The 17,894-nt window shown below is 38.3% G+C and overlaps 1 protein-coding gene across 8 annotated transcripts in view; it reads right to left on the reverse strand.

Moving 5' to 3' along the window:
* The window catches only part of tsen54 (TSEN54 tRNA splicing endonuclease subunit), a 59,910-nt gene that overhangs the window by 3,386 nt on the left and 38,630 nt on the right, over window positions 1-17,894 (reverse strand). For 3 of the 8 annotated variants that reach the window (XM_053239063.1, XM_053239062.1, XM_053239057.1), the window contains 9 exons: window positions 11,584-11,647; window positions 11,292-11,375; window positions 10,974-11,072; window positions 9,002-9,046; window positions 6,694-6,746; window positions 6,491-6,589; window positions 5,428-6,032; window positions 4,696-4,756; window positions 4,428-4,535 (listed from right to left, as the gene is read on the reverse strand). In XM_053239063.1, coding sequence (XP_053095038.1) covers window positions 4,428-4,535; window positions 4,696-4,756; window positions 5,428-6,032; window positions 6,491-6,589; window positions 6,694-6,746; window positions 9,002-9,046; window positions 10,974-11,072; window positions 11,292-11,375; window positions 11,584-11,647 — 1,218 coding nt within the window. The remainder of the gene's footprint in view (window positions 1-4,427; window positions 4,536-4,695; window positions 4,757-5,427; window positions 6,033-6,490; window positions 6,590-6,693; window positions 6,747-9,001; window positions 9,047-10,973; window positions 11,073-11,291; window positions 11,376-11,583; window positions 11,648-17,894) is intronic. The other 5 variants (XM_053239060.1, XM_053239058.1, XM_053239059.1 and 2 more) reach the window with 5 other exon arrangements.

Below are 17,894 nucleotides of genomic sequence, written 5' to 3' on the forward strand. Positions count from 1 at the left end.
GCACATATGGGTGTGATGGTCAGGTATCCACAAACTTTTGGCCATATAGTTTACATACAACTCGAGTGAACAGTGTAGGAATTACAGCACAAGAGGTCCCCGCTTTTAAATCACCAAAAATAATTGGACAAACTAACACTCAAATTAAATTTTCATGTTAATCCTTGCAGCCAATGACTGCCTAAAGACTGGAACCCACAGACATCACTAGACGCTGTTTTTTGTCCCTTGTGATGCTCTGCCAGGCCTTTACTGCAGCTGTCTTCAGTTCCTGATTGTTCTTGAGCATTTTGCCTTCAGCAAGGGAAATGCATGCTCAGTCGTATTCAGGTAAGATGACTGACTTGACCATTGAAGAACATTGAATTTTTTGCCTTAAAAAAGTCTTGGGTTGCTTTCAAAGTATGCTTAGGGTCATTGTCCATCTTCACTATGAATCAGCTTCCAATGGGTTTTTGAAGCATTTGCCTGAATCTGAGCATATAATATAGCCCGAGACACTTCAGAATTCATCCTACTACTTTTGTTAGCAGTAACATCATTAATAAATACAAGGGAACCAGTTCTACTGGCAACCATACATACCCACGCCTTAAGATGAGGTGGTATGATTTGGATCATGAGCAGATCCTTCCCTTCTCCATACTCATCTCTTCCTATCATTCTTGTATAAGCTAATCTTTGTCTCTCTCAATTCAATTAAATTTTATTAGTATAGCACTTTTAACAATGGATATTGTCACAAAGCAGCTTTACAGAAATAAATACATTCAGGATATACATTTTAAATGTATGAATTTATCCCTAATGAGCAAGCCAGAGGCAACGATGGCAAAGAAAAAACTCCCTGAGACAATATGAGGAAGAAACCTTGAGACAACTGTCCATAGGATGTTATTCCAGGCTTTTTTGATGACTTTGGCCAATTCTATTCTGGTCTTCATTGTTTTGAGGCTTACCAAAAGGTTTATATCTTGTGGTAAACTCTCTGTATTTACTCTGGTGAAGTCTTCTCTTGACTGACTGCCTAAAGACTGGACCTTGACACAGATATACCTACCTTCTGAAGGGCGTGCTTGATCTGGCCAAATATTGTGAAGGTTTTTGTTTTTTTTCTAAACTAGGCATGGAAATTCTTGTGTCATTCTCCAAAGTTGTTTTCCATGGTCGTCCAGGCCTTTTGGTGTTCCTTAGCTCGCCAGTCCATTCTTTTCTTTTAAGAATGTACCAAAAATATTTGATTTGGCCACACCTAATGCCCGTGAAGCAAGCCATAATGAGTCTGAAAAATCAAAACAAATGCATCAGATAACACATAAAAATGTGTTATCTGATGCATTTGTTTTGATTTTTCAGACTCATTATGGCTTGCTTCACGGGCACTGACAGCTCTTTTGACTTCATATTGAGAGTTAACAGCAACAGATTCAAAATGAAAAATGCCAAACTTGAAATAAACTCTAGACCTTTTATCTGAAGGAATAACACACACCTGGCTACAGAATTAGCTGAGCAGCCAATTGTCCTATTATTTTCGGTCCCTTAAAAAGGGGGCCCACCGTTTACCCAATTTGGTTGTAAATATGCTCAAATTATAGCTGAAAGTCTGCACTTTGAGGTCATATTCATTATTTAATTCACTCCATTCCAATATACTGTGGTAGACATCTAAAATAACAACTCTGTCAATGACCAAATTTTTATGGACCTGACTGTATGTAAAATGATAAATTGTTGTTGTATAATCTGCTCAAGTATATTGATTATACCATTGTCACAGCCCTGAGTCATGACTGACTGAGCTACTATTTGCTTGCTAGTTGACATTGGCTAATCCATCACGTTTATCAAAGCAATGTTAGTATAAGTTGTTAACGTAATGTGCCAACTGAAAAAAGCAGTCACAATTTGAACTCAAAACAACATACTTTTTGAGGTAAAAAAAAAATCGCTCTCCATGATTTTCAGATAGCTGTGACACCTGCAGCAAGTTACCCATCTCAATAGAGAAGTGGACTCTTATGCTCTGTTCCTTCTATTACTGGAATACATTTAAAAAGGAGAGACTGGCTAATCATACCAAGTTACTTCAAGTGTTAGCTAAGGTCAAACAGTCAATTGGTATGAAATTGCTATGAAATTTGCCTGCCTTGGTTTATGCCATTAAATCCACCTGATACCCCGATGGAATAAAACCAAGTCAAGAACACTCTCGAAGAGGTAGGCATATCGTTGCCCAAGTCTACAAGATGCAAAACACTGGTAACACTCAAGAACAAAAAGGCCAGATTAGAATTTGCTTAAAAAAAATAAATAAATAAATAAAAACCTTGGGGAAAAAAAGCCTGACCTGTTCTGATGCAAGATTAACTTGTACCAAAATGATGGGAAGAGAAGAGAATGGAGAAAGAAAGGAAGGGTTCATGATCCAAAGCATACCACATTGTCTGTAAAATATGGAGGCAGTATTATGGCATGGTCATGTATGGCTGCCAGTGGAACTGAGTCACTGGTGTTTATTGATGATGTGACTTCCGATAGAAGTAGCAGGATGAATTCTGAAGTGTCTAGAGCTATACTTTCTGCTCAGATTCAGTCAAATTCTGCAAAACTGATAGGACAGCGCTTCACAGTACAGATGGATAATGACCCAAAACATATCATGAAAACAACCCAAGAGTTTGGAAATAGAATGTTCTTAAATGGCCTATCACTGGTACCTCAACCCAATTGAGCATGGTTTTCACTTACTGAAGGCAGAAAGACCCACAAACAAGCAGCAACTGAAGGCAGCTGCAGTAAAGGCCTGGCAAAGCATCTCAAGAAAGGAAACTCAGCATTTGGTGATGGACCTGACTGTACATCATATATACAGCATAGTGAAATTCTTTTCTTCACATATCCTAGCTTGTTAGAAAGTTGTGGTCAGAGCACAGGGTCAGCCATAGTACAGTGCCCCTGGGGCAGAGAGAGTTAAGGGCCTTGCTCAAGGGCCCAACAATGGTAGCTTGGCAGCCTTAACCACCACTGCCCTCTCTTGTTCAGCTCGGCTGAACAATAGACAGATAGATTAGAACTGATTCAATGCAATTTCTTATGGCATATTGCACACAAAAGGGCGCTCGCTGAGATGCAGGGAGAGTTTTTGTATAAAAACATGAACATTGCTGATGTTACTCTTCGGTTATCTGGTGGATAACACAGTAAGTGCATCAAGCCACTCTTATTCCAATTTTTAACTCATTCATTCAAAAACTGGGACCGATTAACTGGAGCTAGAGTTCTATAAATACACCCCGGCTATTTAAAGGCCTATTCACTTGGAACCCTTCCTTTGAAATTTACCAGAAACAAAGCTTTCAAGCTCTAGGCTACCTATAACACTTTTATATCATTTTCACCAAAATATCTACTCATTTACAACATTTAATACCATTTCTAATATGTATTACTATGATTCATGCTTTGCTGATTTGTGTGCTCAATATATGTTATTTTACTGAACCAATTTTGTGTTTGCTGTCTCTCAGATCTAAACTGAAGCCAAGCTACTATTCCAGAACTCTGAACCTTCAGATCATTTTTATAAATTTTTAATTAATACTTCAGTTATAATAATTGATTTATGGTCATTGATATAAAAAAAAAATAAAAATAAAACTTCATAATGTAATTATCGTTAATCATTTTACTAATGACTAAAGCTCGGAATATTAATATGCAAAGACCTTTATGAGACTGATTTGCATAGAGAAATAGTATTTATTTTATACATCTTTGCTTATGTCAGTGATGAATACCAATTCTGGAGTTGAATGTACAATTAATAGAACAGAGGTATTCAAACTGGGGAAAGAATTGCAGGTTGTGAAGATTCAGTTGGAAAATACCAAAATATAAATATCTAAATCACTGTATCAGACCTTCCAAACTTTGCACATTTTGCATAGGCATTTTAACATTGGAGTATTGGAATGCAAAAATACACCCAAAGAGCAGTCTTCTTTTTCCATTAAAACTGCAGATGAGCCAATCAACCTACGAATCTGGATTGACTGACAGTTGTGTAGGTGTTTTGAACTCTGATATTAAGTGACACCCCTTGAAATCGCTTGCTTTCTGTTAAGGTAAATGGAGAACCTTTTGAGTTCATTAATGTGAAATAAAATGTATAAATTTGTTTGATGTAACATTATACTAATTTAATGTTAGTTAACATATAAACTATATTTATTAGGGATGCCACCAAAAAATATCAGGAAAAATTGGTACAAATTGTGCTTTCAGTTTTTTAAGATAAAAAAAAAAAAAAGACTGAAAAAAAGGAATACTTAAGATCTCAAAAAACTGGGAAGTGGGCCACATGGTAAAAAGGTCTGAACACCTGTGCAACAGAATATTTTTGATAATATTGTGTCTGTGTTTACCTGCAAACACACAAGCGGGTATAGGGCTTTCCTGGGTAACTCTTCTTAAACTCAGTGTCAGGCTGGTAAACGTTAAAATTGATCCTCCACTGGTCTGAGCCGGGTAACCTAAGGGGGAAGAGGCTAAAGTGATATACCAAATAGTGCAGTTCCAACACCCGAGGCAAAACAGCACACCACTGTCTGGCTTCACGTACGAGTTTTCTATAGTAAAATACAACTGAATTAGACAAAAACATAATATAAGTAAATGATTATCGTCATGTACCTGGAGTTAGCTACAAGCAAATCATAAGACTGAATAATGTTGACTTGCTCCAGCAGCTCACCTACACAAAGAAGAATTGAGAAGAAAAACAATGCAGGAAAAACATGTTCATTAAAAACCAGAAATGGCCAGAAATGGTCAATGCTCAGATATCCATTGCATCGTAGTTTACCTGTGATATGATGCAAAGTAATATTGCTTGCCAGCATTTCTTCTCTACAGTGGAATCCCCAAATTGACATAACTTATTAATAAGCTATCTACAGCTAACTTATTAGCTTACTATAACTTATTAATAAGCTACTTCATATATGCACAGGCTATAGGTTCTGTAAATACAATTCTGCATGAACACCTATATATGAAATAAAGCTGGTTAGAAACCAGTGAATTCTCTCTCTGTCTCACGTTTTTAATTTCTGACTGCCTGCTCTCACCTGCAAGATACAAAAGACCCCATGCCCACAACTTTTTTTGTTGGATCCAGTGGGATTTCCAATGCACGCTAATCCCTACCATATTCATGTGCTATTTGACTATTTTGATATGAATCTGTCAAATTACTGCATATACTTATGAGATAATATAAAGCTGTAGAGATGATATAAAAAGTTTTATTAAAACTATAGCTACAGAGTCCTCCTCATACAGTGGTCCTGTAATCTAAGTATACATTTTGGTCTGATCTGATTGGGGCTTTAATATTACTGTCATTTCAACTCAAACACTCACGATGTGAACTACACTTTCCGGGCTGAGAAAGAGGCATAACCTCCTGTTCCCTGAGGTATATGAGACGTTTGTTGTGCTGCTGGCTTCTCCTTTTCTTCACCAGATCTAAATACTCGACCCAGTTCCTGCACCGACGCACACCTTGGTCATCATTAATGTTGCATCTTTGTCGGTGTTGCTCCCTCTGCTGCTTTTGCTTGGACCGATATTCCTCCTTCAAATTTATATTTCTGTGCCAGTGAGCCATGTGGCACTCAGGTACTTGCAGAGCACCAGGTAGCAAGCTGGGATTGGGAGGGGGCAGGCAAGCACAGTTGCCACTAAGTGAACCCAGGTCTGGGAAAAAGATGCAGCTGAAGTCCCAGGACCGTACTGAAGTCTGGAATGAATCAGGCTGGGGTTGGCTTGATATATTTGTCCACCAGGTCCTCCCTGGAGCTCTGTCTAATTCTGGATCAGACTTTAATATCTCATCCTGAAAGGCTTGTTGTGTTTGTAGTTGGCCTGGATCTTCCATGCTGCTGTATGGGACACTGGTCTTAATTTCACCTTCATGCTGTCCTGCAGATTCCTCTGGAGATGCAGTACTTTTCTTATTACATGGTCTAAACAAGAGCAGAATCAGAATGTGTGAAGAGATATACAAGTGGAACCTAAGAGTACCACAACCAAATAAAAAGCTTATTTTGAAATTAACCTCAAGCACCTGAACCAGCCCATTTCATACTTCATACCCATATGATTTGGACAATCCTATTCAACTGATAACTGCATTAAGTCTGTGACCCAGATCGTGGGTACCTTTCAGATTAATTTAAGGCTTTTTGACTTTCAGTGTTATCCACAGTAAATGAAATACATGCTCAGTGGAGTTCAAGTCAGATGATTGATTTGTCAATAAAATTCTTGTCTTCCACTGGCAAAACTGTGTAAGATTTTAGGTAGACAAAACTATAAGCACAACTTCCCAAAAGCTCTTAAAATATCAAGCAAACCAGATGGTGGATAAGAGAATGCGTGACCAAGGACATTACAGAGCAGACTTTGGCAAAAGGGTTTCTACCTAAAACTGGGACTCTGGCTCCATTTCCTCTTCGGCTGCCTGCTTGGTCTGTTGGTGGTTAGGTGCAGATTCAGTTGTTGTTTACATAAAGATGGCAATCTATTACAAAGGAAAGACACTTTTAGGAAACTGACAGACAGACATCACATGTCTGGATGGAAAAATATATATGTATAGTTACATACAGATATATGTAGAGTTACCTAGTATCAAATCGGTTTACTACATATCCCAGTCTCTTTAAATGACCAAACACCTATTGAGTGGAAAAGAGCCATGGTTCAGAAAAGAAATGCAAGTCTTTTGTAAGTATTGGTACAATAAATTCATCTTTTATTTTTTTTCTATGGAATATAGTCACTTTCTGGAAAAATGGAGGAACTACTCATTGGAGGGTAGTGGTCACCCCAGATAGGCATAGCAATTGTTTTCCCCAGTTTTGGACTACAGACTATAGTGAGCTATAGACTGGACTGTTTTCCTGGACTACAGAGGACTAGGGTAGTGGTCACCCCAGACAAGCATTGCTTTTTTTTTTTTTTTTTTTTTTTTTTTGGTCTATACAACTGGGCATAGATGTCTAGTAAGTAACTAAGTAGTTTATTTATAAAGTACATTTACAACAACCAAAGTTGAAAAGTGCTGTGCATAGGTAAGATAATATAAAACCTGGTTATGAGCCTAAAACTTATGCATAAGAAATGCACTGAACATAATGAAAATACAAAAGACACTGAACATAAATAATGATAAAAGGAGAAATATATTAAGAAATATATCAATATAAAAAGCCACTATGAAAAGTATGTTTTTAGTCTTGATTTAAATACCATAATAGAAGGTGCATATCTTATGTCCAGTGGGAAGCTGTTCTACAACCTCAGAGTGGCCACTGCAGAGGCACAACCTTCAGCTGAGATCATGGAAGAGCAAATAATAACTGATTTGAAGATATGAGAGAGCTGAGAACTGAGTGAGCTGTATTTTGCATTGTAAGTGATTGACAAAAGCCTTGCTGATCCCTAGATACAGAGAATTACAATGGTCTAAATAAGATGAGAAAAGCATGTATAGCTTTTTCTAAGTCTTGAAAAGACAGGAATGGCTTGATTTGAGAAATCATTCTAAGGTTGATAAAAACTACTTACAACAGAGTTGATTTGCTAATCAAATCTGAGGTCGAATAAGATTCGAGATTCTTCACCGATGGTCTAACATATTGTGCCAGTACTCCAAAATTATTTGACTGAATGTTTATAGCTTTGGATGGGCTAAAGAGAATGAGTTCTGATTTGCTCTCATTTAGTTGAAGAAAATAAGCCATTGTTAGCCATTGAGGTCTTAATATCCTCAATGCACTTGCTGAGACGATGAGGCCAACCATATTCAATGAGGATATCGTGGCATAATGTCAAACGTGGCACTGAGGTCTAACAAAAATAGGAAAGCATAATTACCAGAATAGACAGCAAATATTAAGTCATTGGTGACCTTAAATAAGGCAGTCTCTGTGCTTTGGACAGCTTTAAAACCAGATTGGAAAGTTTCAAAAATATAATTTCTCTTCAAATGTAACCATATTTGGAAGAGAACTACTTTTTCCAGAACCTCGGGTTAAGACTGTGTTTTGAAGAGGGGCTGCACTACCACATATTTGAAAGTGGTAGGCACAGTGCGATTCATTAAGCAGATGTTTTCGATGGATAAAACACTTGGGCCTGTAATCACAAATGTCTCTTTTAGGAGGGATAATAAGAAGGGGTAATATCCTGAGGAGTCATAGTGGGCTTCATTTGGGAAATAATATCTTAAAATAGAAAGGGAAATAGGATGGAACTGGTTAGAACTGTAAAGCACTCTGGGTCAGCTGAGAGGCCATTAGGAGTAGTAAAATGCAGCGTGATGTTCTCAATTTTACCTATAAAATAGTATTGAGTTAATTGTATTAAATAAAGCATTATGGCTATTTTGGCAATAATATCTGAGAAATAAATTTCTCTGGTCATTTTCATAGCTTTCTGGAAGCAAGATTTTTAAAATTTCATAAGATATTTGGAGTTTGTCTTTGTTCCATTTTACGCTCTGCTTTCCTGCACTCTTGCCCAAGCATCCGTGCACTGTCATTCATCCATGGCTGGGACTTGAACCTAGCTTATCTGGTTTTAAAGGGAGCAATGTAGTCAAGAATAGTGGAACAAGATGAATGAATAATAGTGACTAAACCTTTTGCACTCAACTGATGTGGTGCAGCTACAATAGGCCTCGCTTGAGGACTCTTTAGACATGCATAAGAAAAATGAGGAACAGTGAGGGAATTGAAAGACTTACAGCAATATGCAGGAATTTTAAGACCGATCATTTTACATTAAATGTGACCGGCCTATAATCAGAAAAGCATGCAACTTCAATCTGAATATTTTCAATAGAAAGTCCAAATAACAGAATGCAATCAAGAGTATGACACAGCTGCTGAGTAGGTTCTAGTAGACTAAAATAGAGAAGATGACTTACCGACCATAATTTCAGTGGGACAAGAGATCCCCCAGAACCAATAGTCTATCAGAAGTAGGTATAATTACAGATAGAAAATCTGAAAACTCATTAAGAAAATTATTGCTTGCTTTAGGAAGTCTGTACCAAAGAGCACAAAAGAGAAGGTAAACGAAAGCTAGTTTTAATAACTATGTCTTGAAACTACAGCACATTTCAGAGAATAGATTCTATATTACCTAAGAGTAAGTAATAGTAAGAAGCTAATTAAAAAAAATGATTTTATAAGAATCATAAAACTAAAATTAAATATAGTCAAAACAACCAAGCAAGGAGGGTGTGAGGGGAAGCTCCAAAATATTTCTGGCACAAACGTAAAGGTTCCTTCTCAAGTATTTAAAAGGTCAGACTAAAAGTGTGTAACCTTGGAGTTAATAACATTTATGATGCTTCTAAAAACATCTGTGTATGCATGTTTCATAGTTTGATTATGAATAATGGTTTATGGAACATGTTTTGGAACATCATCTTCATCTTAAATTGCACCCTACTGATCTTCTTATGCTCAGGCAGAACAACATAATACTCTTCCACTCTCTCTGGATTGGATTTGACAAAGTATGCATACACTGAAACTGTGGAGCTTTTTATTTACTCTTTATTTGTATCAACCAACTGATTATTCTTATATAGTCTGTGCCCTTGATAGAGTCAGTGATTCACATCAAACATTTTTCACCTTGTCACAGCTATAAAGGCTGTGTGCATCAAAAACAGAGTGTTTCATTTACCATGCCATATCAGAAGCACAGAGAAAAAAGAAAAATAAATACAGCACCGCTCTTCCTCAGGCCTGTCTTTCATCTCCTCAATTCCCTAATAACCCCAGTGTGTCACATGCATTTTCAAAAAGATTACTCTGGGAAGACTGGAGAGAACTCAAAACTCCCAGGTGGTTGAATTAACTTCACTTGGCTGTCTGTACACTTTAAACCTACCCTGGAGAAGAAAAATTTTCTATTTTCACCTGATTTCATACTAATTCGTACTAATTCCCACACTTCTCTCTCACTGGATGAGCACATCTTGCAAATGCTATAAATGTAAATGTAAACAGGAAACACTATAAAAATTTCTGAAAGATTTATACAACTACAAATTATTACAGGCAAATTAGAATTTATAAATTTATTTATATCTACTTCATCCACACTGTATGGCCAAAAGTTTGTGGACACCTGACCATTACACCCATATGTGCTTGTTGAACATCCATTTCCACATATTTCCCCAGATTGAGGAATAATTCCAACAACAATAATTACATATTTTCTAACAGTTTGAGGAAGGCCCACATATGAGTGTGATGGTCAGGTGTCCACATACTTTGGTATGTTATATCCATATTTGCTAAAAATCAGGAAAGATTTGGCTGACCATAACCAAATATTTAATGCAACATGTTCATGCAGTCTGAGGAGGGTGTAGAGAGCCACTGCTCACTTATTAGGTTCAGGCAATCCTGAATCTTCCTTCTTTATGTGGGCAAAAACTTTCTTTTCAATTAATTTTCTTAATGCAAGGAGCTGTTGAAAAGTATAACCTACATGCTAAATAGTGTTTGGACCACAATTACTACTGTTCACTGCAATATTTTATTTCTTAATTCTTATTATTATGAATAGCCTCTGACCACTGACTCTATATTTATTTTCTCCATATGGCCTTCAATAACAAACACAATCTAAACAAACACAGTGATTTCAGAGCGTTATAACCTTCAGTGGCACCTTTTCTTTAAGCATCCAAAATGCTGCCTCTTCTTCGACAGACCTTTATTGAGTCTACAAATTAGTTTTGACTACTGATTTTAAGGCAAATTCTAAAGCCAAAAGGATAACAAAACACAACTCTCTTATGTGTGGTCTACCAATGCCAATAGAAGAATCCAAGTTTTGACTAGATGAAACACCAAATGTGAATTCCTACCAACCTGGTACTGAAGTAAAGTCACAGTTTCATCAGAAAGGAAACTTTCATAACCCTCCTGGATGGAGAGAGGTAGATCCCGGTAGAATACTTGCACATTGCCCTGTTATGTTTAATAAGTGATCAACATTCCATAACATGACATAAAAAGCATGAACTTACATCTGAGGAATTCTAAAGGACAGAATTGCATAAAGTGCTCAAAAATTATCTTAATGGCCAAAAATGTAGCAAGGTTGGAGGTCAGTTATAATCTAATCTGAAATTCCAGCTTGTCCTATCTGGCTTGTAGTTATTAGCAACATAATGAGTATGTGCTTACACTTTCCATGAGGTAAAGAGCCTCCTCTGGAAACAAGCACTGCTTTCCTTGATCAGAAAATCCCATTGTCTGCCAAAATTTTCCCTGCAACAGAACATTATAGTTTATAGATGCTGTCATTGCCATGCAGAAAAATAACTTGGCCTTAGCAGTTTTCCCCAATCATGTTAAATTAGTTTGTATTTTTCTAGCAACAAATGTGAAGAGTGAGTTACAAGATGCTGTCTCAATTAACAGAACAAAAGCATGAATTAACAGTTAACAAAATTAATTCTTCTTTGGTGGAACTCACTGCTGGAGACTGCAGCTTCACTAGCTTTTCCTCAGGGATCCAATCTGCATTCACAAGGTTCCCGCTACACATGAGGGAAAAGAATAAATCAACCAGGAATAAATGAGACAAATATCACAATTTTATATTTGGCTGTGCATTTGTGGAATAACAACACTGAGTATCAGTAATGCAGCTGGACCTAAACTGATTTAAACTCAGTTGTGAAATTGAGTCTATTGGTTTCTATCACCATGATCAAATTAAGTCAATTGGTTTTTGTCATTCCTCTACACAACCTGTACACATTGGAATAAAATTTCACTTCCCCAGGAACATGGTGCAACATATAATAAAGTAGCACTACACATAAGACTAAATACAGTAAAGTGCAAATACACAACATTGTTAAATGAGTGCAAACAATAAAATAAATACACAGCACAATAAATACAGAGGACTGTGTATGTCAACTAGACAGGACAACAGAACAGTGCTGAATGGAAAAACTAGTGCAACAATTATCTGTAAGCTGTTCACTGTGATCGCAGCAGTGGACTGTAGTAGCAGCAATGATCAGAGTCATAATTCCAAGTGTCCAATAGCAGCAGTTATAAAGTGTAGGTTTCAATAAGTCCAGGTGAGTGTTGGGTGAGTGTGTCAGCAGAGTGTCAAGTATTCTGATGGCCTCAGAGAAGAAGCTGTTGGAGTCTGGTGTTGGCAGTATGGATGCTCCAGTACCTTCTGCCAGAGGGTGAAAAGTCCATGAGAAGCGTGGGAGGGGTCGTTCATAATGGTGGCTTTGCAGATGCATGTTGAATGAGGCATCGATGGTGGGTAGAGAGAGACCCCAATGATTTTCTCAGCTGTCCTCACAATTAGCTGTAGGGCCTTGCAGTCCGAAACTGTGCAGTTCCCATGGTCCGAAGGCACTCTATTGTCTCTCTGTAGAAGATGATGAGGATGGGAGGGGGAGAGGTTAGCTCTCTGCAACCTCAGTAGGAAGTGGAGATGCTGCTGAGCCTTCTTGGCTAGACAGGTTGTGTTGAGAGCCCAGGAGAGGTCCTCAGAGATGTGCACCCCAAGAAACTTGGAACTGTGGACTCTCTCCATAGTTGTTCCATTGATGTGCAGTGGCAAGAGGCCCATTCGGGTCCTCCTGAAGTAAACATTCATCTCTTTTGACTTATTGACATCACGAGATAGATTGTTGTCTCAATACCACTCTGTGAGCTGTTCCACCTCCTCCCTGTATGCTGACTCATCATTTTTGCTGATGACACCCACAACTGTAGTATCATCAGTAAACTTGCTGTGATTGGAGCTGTACTTTGCAGCGCAGTTGTGATTCAGCAGCGTAAACAGTAGTGGACTGCCCTGGTGTGTGCCAGGGTTCAGTATGGTGGTGCTGGAGGTGGTGTTGCTGATCCTGACAGACTGAGGTCCAGGATCCATTTGCAAAGGGAGGTGGACAAACCCATCAGGCTCAGCTCTTCTATTAGCTGCTGTGGGATGATTGTGTTGAATACTGAACTGAAGTCTATGAACAGCATCCTCACATAATTGTCCTTTTTTGTGCAGGTGAATGGCAGCAGATATGGAGTCCTCTGATGAGTGGTTGGGATGGTAGGCACACTGGAATGGGTCCAGTGTGTTGGGAAGACTGTTCTTTATGTGTCTTATGACTAGCTACTCAAAGCTCTTCATGTTGATGGGTGTGAGTGCAACGGGCTGGAAGTCATTGATGCAGGTCACAGACACTTTCTTTGGCACAGTGATGGTGGTCATCTTGAAGCACACAGGGACAACTGCTTGGCTCAGGGAGATTTTGACTATGTCTGTTAGGACATCTGTAAACTGGTCAGCACCTTCCCTGAGCCCCGGCCAGGTATGTTGTCGGGACCAACAGCTTTCTGTGGGTTAACTCTGGACAGAGCTTTCCTGATGTCCGCTGCAGACAGGGAACTTGTTCAGGGGAATTTATGGTGGTCTTCCCTGTTGGCATGTTGCTCTGTGTATCAAACTGTGCATAGAATTATGCAGTTGTATCCACAAAAGTACAACAGACCTTAAATTCCACCTTACATTTGGCTCAATTGTTAAACTCATACAATTTAAGGATTTCTATAAACATACATAGAATTGTTCTACATACTGAATAAAACCGAGTAAACAGTAATGTTGCTCTGAAGCCCCTAAATTAGTTCTGGTGCAACCAGCTGCCATCAGAAGTCAGATAATTATTTGAACAGTATCCACCTGTGTGGAATTAAAGTGTTATGCGACCTCAATATAAATACACCTAAAAATTTTAACATCCCATGAAGCACCATTAAATCTATTATTTAAAAATGGAAAATTATATATTGCACCAGGGCTGGGTAATATACACCGATTAGCCATAACATTATGACCACCTACCTAATATTGTGTTTGTCCCCCTTTTGCTGCCAAAACAGCCCTGACCCATCGAGGCATGGAATCCACTAGATCCCTGAACGTGTGCTGTGGTATCTGGCACAAAGACGTTAACAGCAGATCCTTTAAGTCCTGTAAGTTGCAAGGTGGGGCCTCCATGGATCAGACTTGATGGCCAGCACACCCCACAGATGTTCGATTGGATTGAGATCTGGGAAATTCTGAGGTCAACACCTGAACTCTTTGTCATATTCCTCGACCAATTCCTGAACAATTTTTACAGTGTGGCAGGGCGCATTATCCTGCCAAAAGAGGTCACTTCCATTAGGGAATACCGTTGCCATGAAGGGGTGTACCTGGTCTGCAACAATGTTTAGGTAGGTGGTATGTGTCAAAATAGCATCCACATGAATGCCAGGTCCCAAAGTTTCCCAGCAGAACATTGCCCATAGCATCACACTGCCTCCGCCAGCTTGCGTTCTTCCCATAGTGCATGCTGGTGCCATCTCTTCCCCAGGTAAATGATGCACACGCACCCGGCCTTCCACATGATGTAAAAGAAAATGTGATTTATCGGACCAGGCCACCTTCATCCATTGCTCCAAGGTCTGATGGTCACCTGTTCATTGTAGGCACTTTTGTCAGTGGACCGAGGTCAGCATGGGCACTCTGACAGGCCTGTGGCTACACAGCCCCATACGCAGCAAGCTGCGATGCAATATGCATTCTGACACCTTTCTATCATAGCCAGCTTTAACTTTTCAGCAATTTGTGCTGCAATAGCTCTTCTGTGGGATCAGACCAGAAAGACTAGCCTTCACTCCCCACACGCATCAGTGAGCCTCGGGCGCCCATGACCCTGTCGTTAGTTCACCGGTTGTCCTTCCTTGGACCACTTTTGGCAGGTACTAACCATTGCATACCAGGAACACCCCACAAGGCCTGCCATTTTAAAGATGCTCTGACCCAGTCATCTAGCCATCACAATTTGGCCGTTGTCAAAGTCTCTCGAATCCTTACGCTTGCCCATTTTTCCTGTTTCCAACACATCAACTTCAAGAACTGACTGGTCACTTGCCGCCAAATATATCTCAACCCTTGACAGGTGCTATTGTAACGAGATAATCAATATTATTCACTTCACCTGTCAGTGGTCATAAGGTTATGGCTTATCGGTGTATATAATAATTACCACAATATTTCATTTTTAAAATATTGTCCTAATTTATACTATTGATTAACTCAAAATTAAAGAAATTGTGAAACAATAGTTTTTTCACAAACTATTGTGAAAATGACTGCATCCTTAAATTAACTGATGCAAACATGGATGATGTTTGGTTGGTTTGCAAGAAAGGCAATACATTGGCCATTCAGGGGTATTTTAGTTTTAAACCAAACGAAAGAAGAGAACAAGTGGATCCAACCAAAGCTATTTGGAGGCTTTACCAAAAAAAAAAAAAAAAAAAAAATGCCTGAGACTTCCAAAGATCAAATCTCCATTCCCATATCCAAGTACACCATCCTAGAGTTAAACCTAGCTTTGCAGCCATGTTGAAGCGTCGATGTTGAAGTCAGGACAGAATGGACATGAAAAGACTGGACCTGTAAGTCCTGAGAAACGTGCACCATCTGCATGCAGAGGATGGACACAGCAACACGGATGCAGAAGGTCCGAATGTGTATGTGCAGTAAGTTCGTATACTAATGACATTACCATTAACACTACTAAGCGACATTAAAATCTCGTTGTGGTCTAAGCCAAGCAGGAAGTAAAATTTCACCGTGCCATTTGCCAGAACCTATGAATCAGTAACAAAGGCAATAATCTAAAAAGAAGAAGCAGCCTTTATTTGTCACATATACATTACAGCACAGTAAAATTCTTTTCTTCACATATCCCAGCTTGTTAGGAAGTTGGGGTCAGAGTGCAGGGTCAGCCATGATACGGCGTCCCTGGAGCAGAGAAAGTTAACGGCCTTGCTCAACAGTGGCAGCTTGGCGGTGCTACGGCTTGAACTGCCCTAAAAACAAGAACAGTTAAGTTGCTTTTATAATATATTTATCTCTTCCACAATATTTCCTGTAACAACGTGACATTCCGTCCACATAACAAAATATTTTTGCAAAATAATGTGATGCTTTTTCTCATAATAACATGATGTTTTTCTTCATAATACCATGATATTTTCCACATAATAATATGCTTTTCATGTAATAACATGATATTTTGCTTGAAATAACATGTAATAATGTGATATTGATGGGATTTTTAAAATTTCATAGGTGGAAGCACAGAGCTTCCATTCTAACTCACAAATTTAGAATTTGTTTTATATGCATGCTTTTATAAATGAGAACCAAGGTTGTAACACTACAGAATTTAGAATAGTCCAAGGGGGAGGGTGGGCTGGGTTTTTAAATTTAGATAGTAAAACAGCTAAACATAATACATCAGGAGTTTTCAATATTAGGTAAAAATCAGCTATGTAAACCATTCACACTTTGGCTAAAAATCATAATAAATGTAAAAGGTCACTAGAATACATCTCTATCTGAAGGGCTTATAGAACTGTCCCAGAATATCTGAAACATGCTGTCCCACTTTTTGACTGTTTTAAAACTGGACCATGTAAAGTAGCTGATTTTTTATTTATTTATTTATTTTTTTTTATTTTTATTTTTTTTAATGAAACACAAAACAAATTTAACCAAATTAATATTTGTTTTATTGTACATCATACACACCAATTATGAATACTGTTTTCTGATAGAATTATTCTTAAGACAATTCTTTGACAAACTTGTCATTCACAATCAGTGCATTCCAAAACTCTGAGGCCTTCTTGTTTCGTTGATCCTACAACCTCACTGTGAAATTGACCCAGAAACTGATCAAAAGGCAATTCTAAAATGTACACAAGAGGAATAAAAGAACAAGTAGATAGGAAGCACATGGAAGTACATGGAAGTCTTTTTTTTATTGAACCATGTGAATAGACTAAAAGATCAACAAATAATTTTGCTCTTTACTCCTCCTGTCCTTGTTAACATAGCTTGCTTCTTAGCACCGCCCTCTATGATTGGAAGTGCGAATGTGTGGAGCTGTAATTGAAGAACTAAACAGCACCTTTTAAGCCTTGTTTTTGGTCTGGGAACTTCCCTTTTGCATTTTGCCCCAGCCTCCTCTGTGATATTATATCCATGAAATCATGTGATTTTGATCACACTGCATCACTACTAAGAGTTATTAATAATGTCTAGTAGGGTGACCTCAGGTGGGACACTTAGTGATGAATTATACTGGCTATTGTATTATATGTACGTATGCACAACATGGCTGTCATGCACATCCAGTCATTTGGAGCATCGCTTGTTCACATCCTCAGAAATTAAGGCTACTGAAATTAATAGTACTGCATGGGTCAATACCAGTGAAAATAGTGGTGGCAGCATAGCACCATGTTACAGTGTCCGCAACTGACTCAGCAAAGTGTTTTTCAAATCGCATCCATATGTACTATTCGACACAGTTATTGAGTACTAACAATAACAAGTTTTCCTAATACGGTTAGTGTTTGAAATTTAAAAACATCTTATTACATTCAAAACTACAAAAGGTCTGTTTTATGTACCAGCCTTCTAGATTTCTAAATAAAAAACATTTGAAAGTAAGGTCAGAGTTTTCGATTTGAGATGCAGCTCAGGACTACAAAGTGACAGGGATGTTTTGGCTCTGATGGGCCATCTAGGTTATGTCATTTTTAATCTTCCAGATATAAAAAACACAAGAGTATGCATACAATGCCGCTTACATTGCTGCTGCTTCTGCGCACACACACATGCACTAAATACATACTGGCCGTTATGGGACACCTAAGCTTTATTTATATTTATAATAGCAATGTGTGGCA

Source organism: Pangasianodon hypophthalmus, chromosome 13, assembly GCF_027358585.1.
Source record: "Pangasianodon hypophthalmus isolate fPanHyp1 chromosome 13, fPanHyp1.pri, whole genome shotgun sequence".
In the NCBI taxonomy this organism is placed as follows: Eukaryota; Metazoa; Chordata; class Actinopteri; order Siluriformes; family Pangasiidae; genus Pangasianodon; species Pangasianodon hypophthalmus.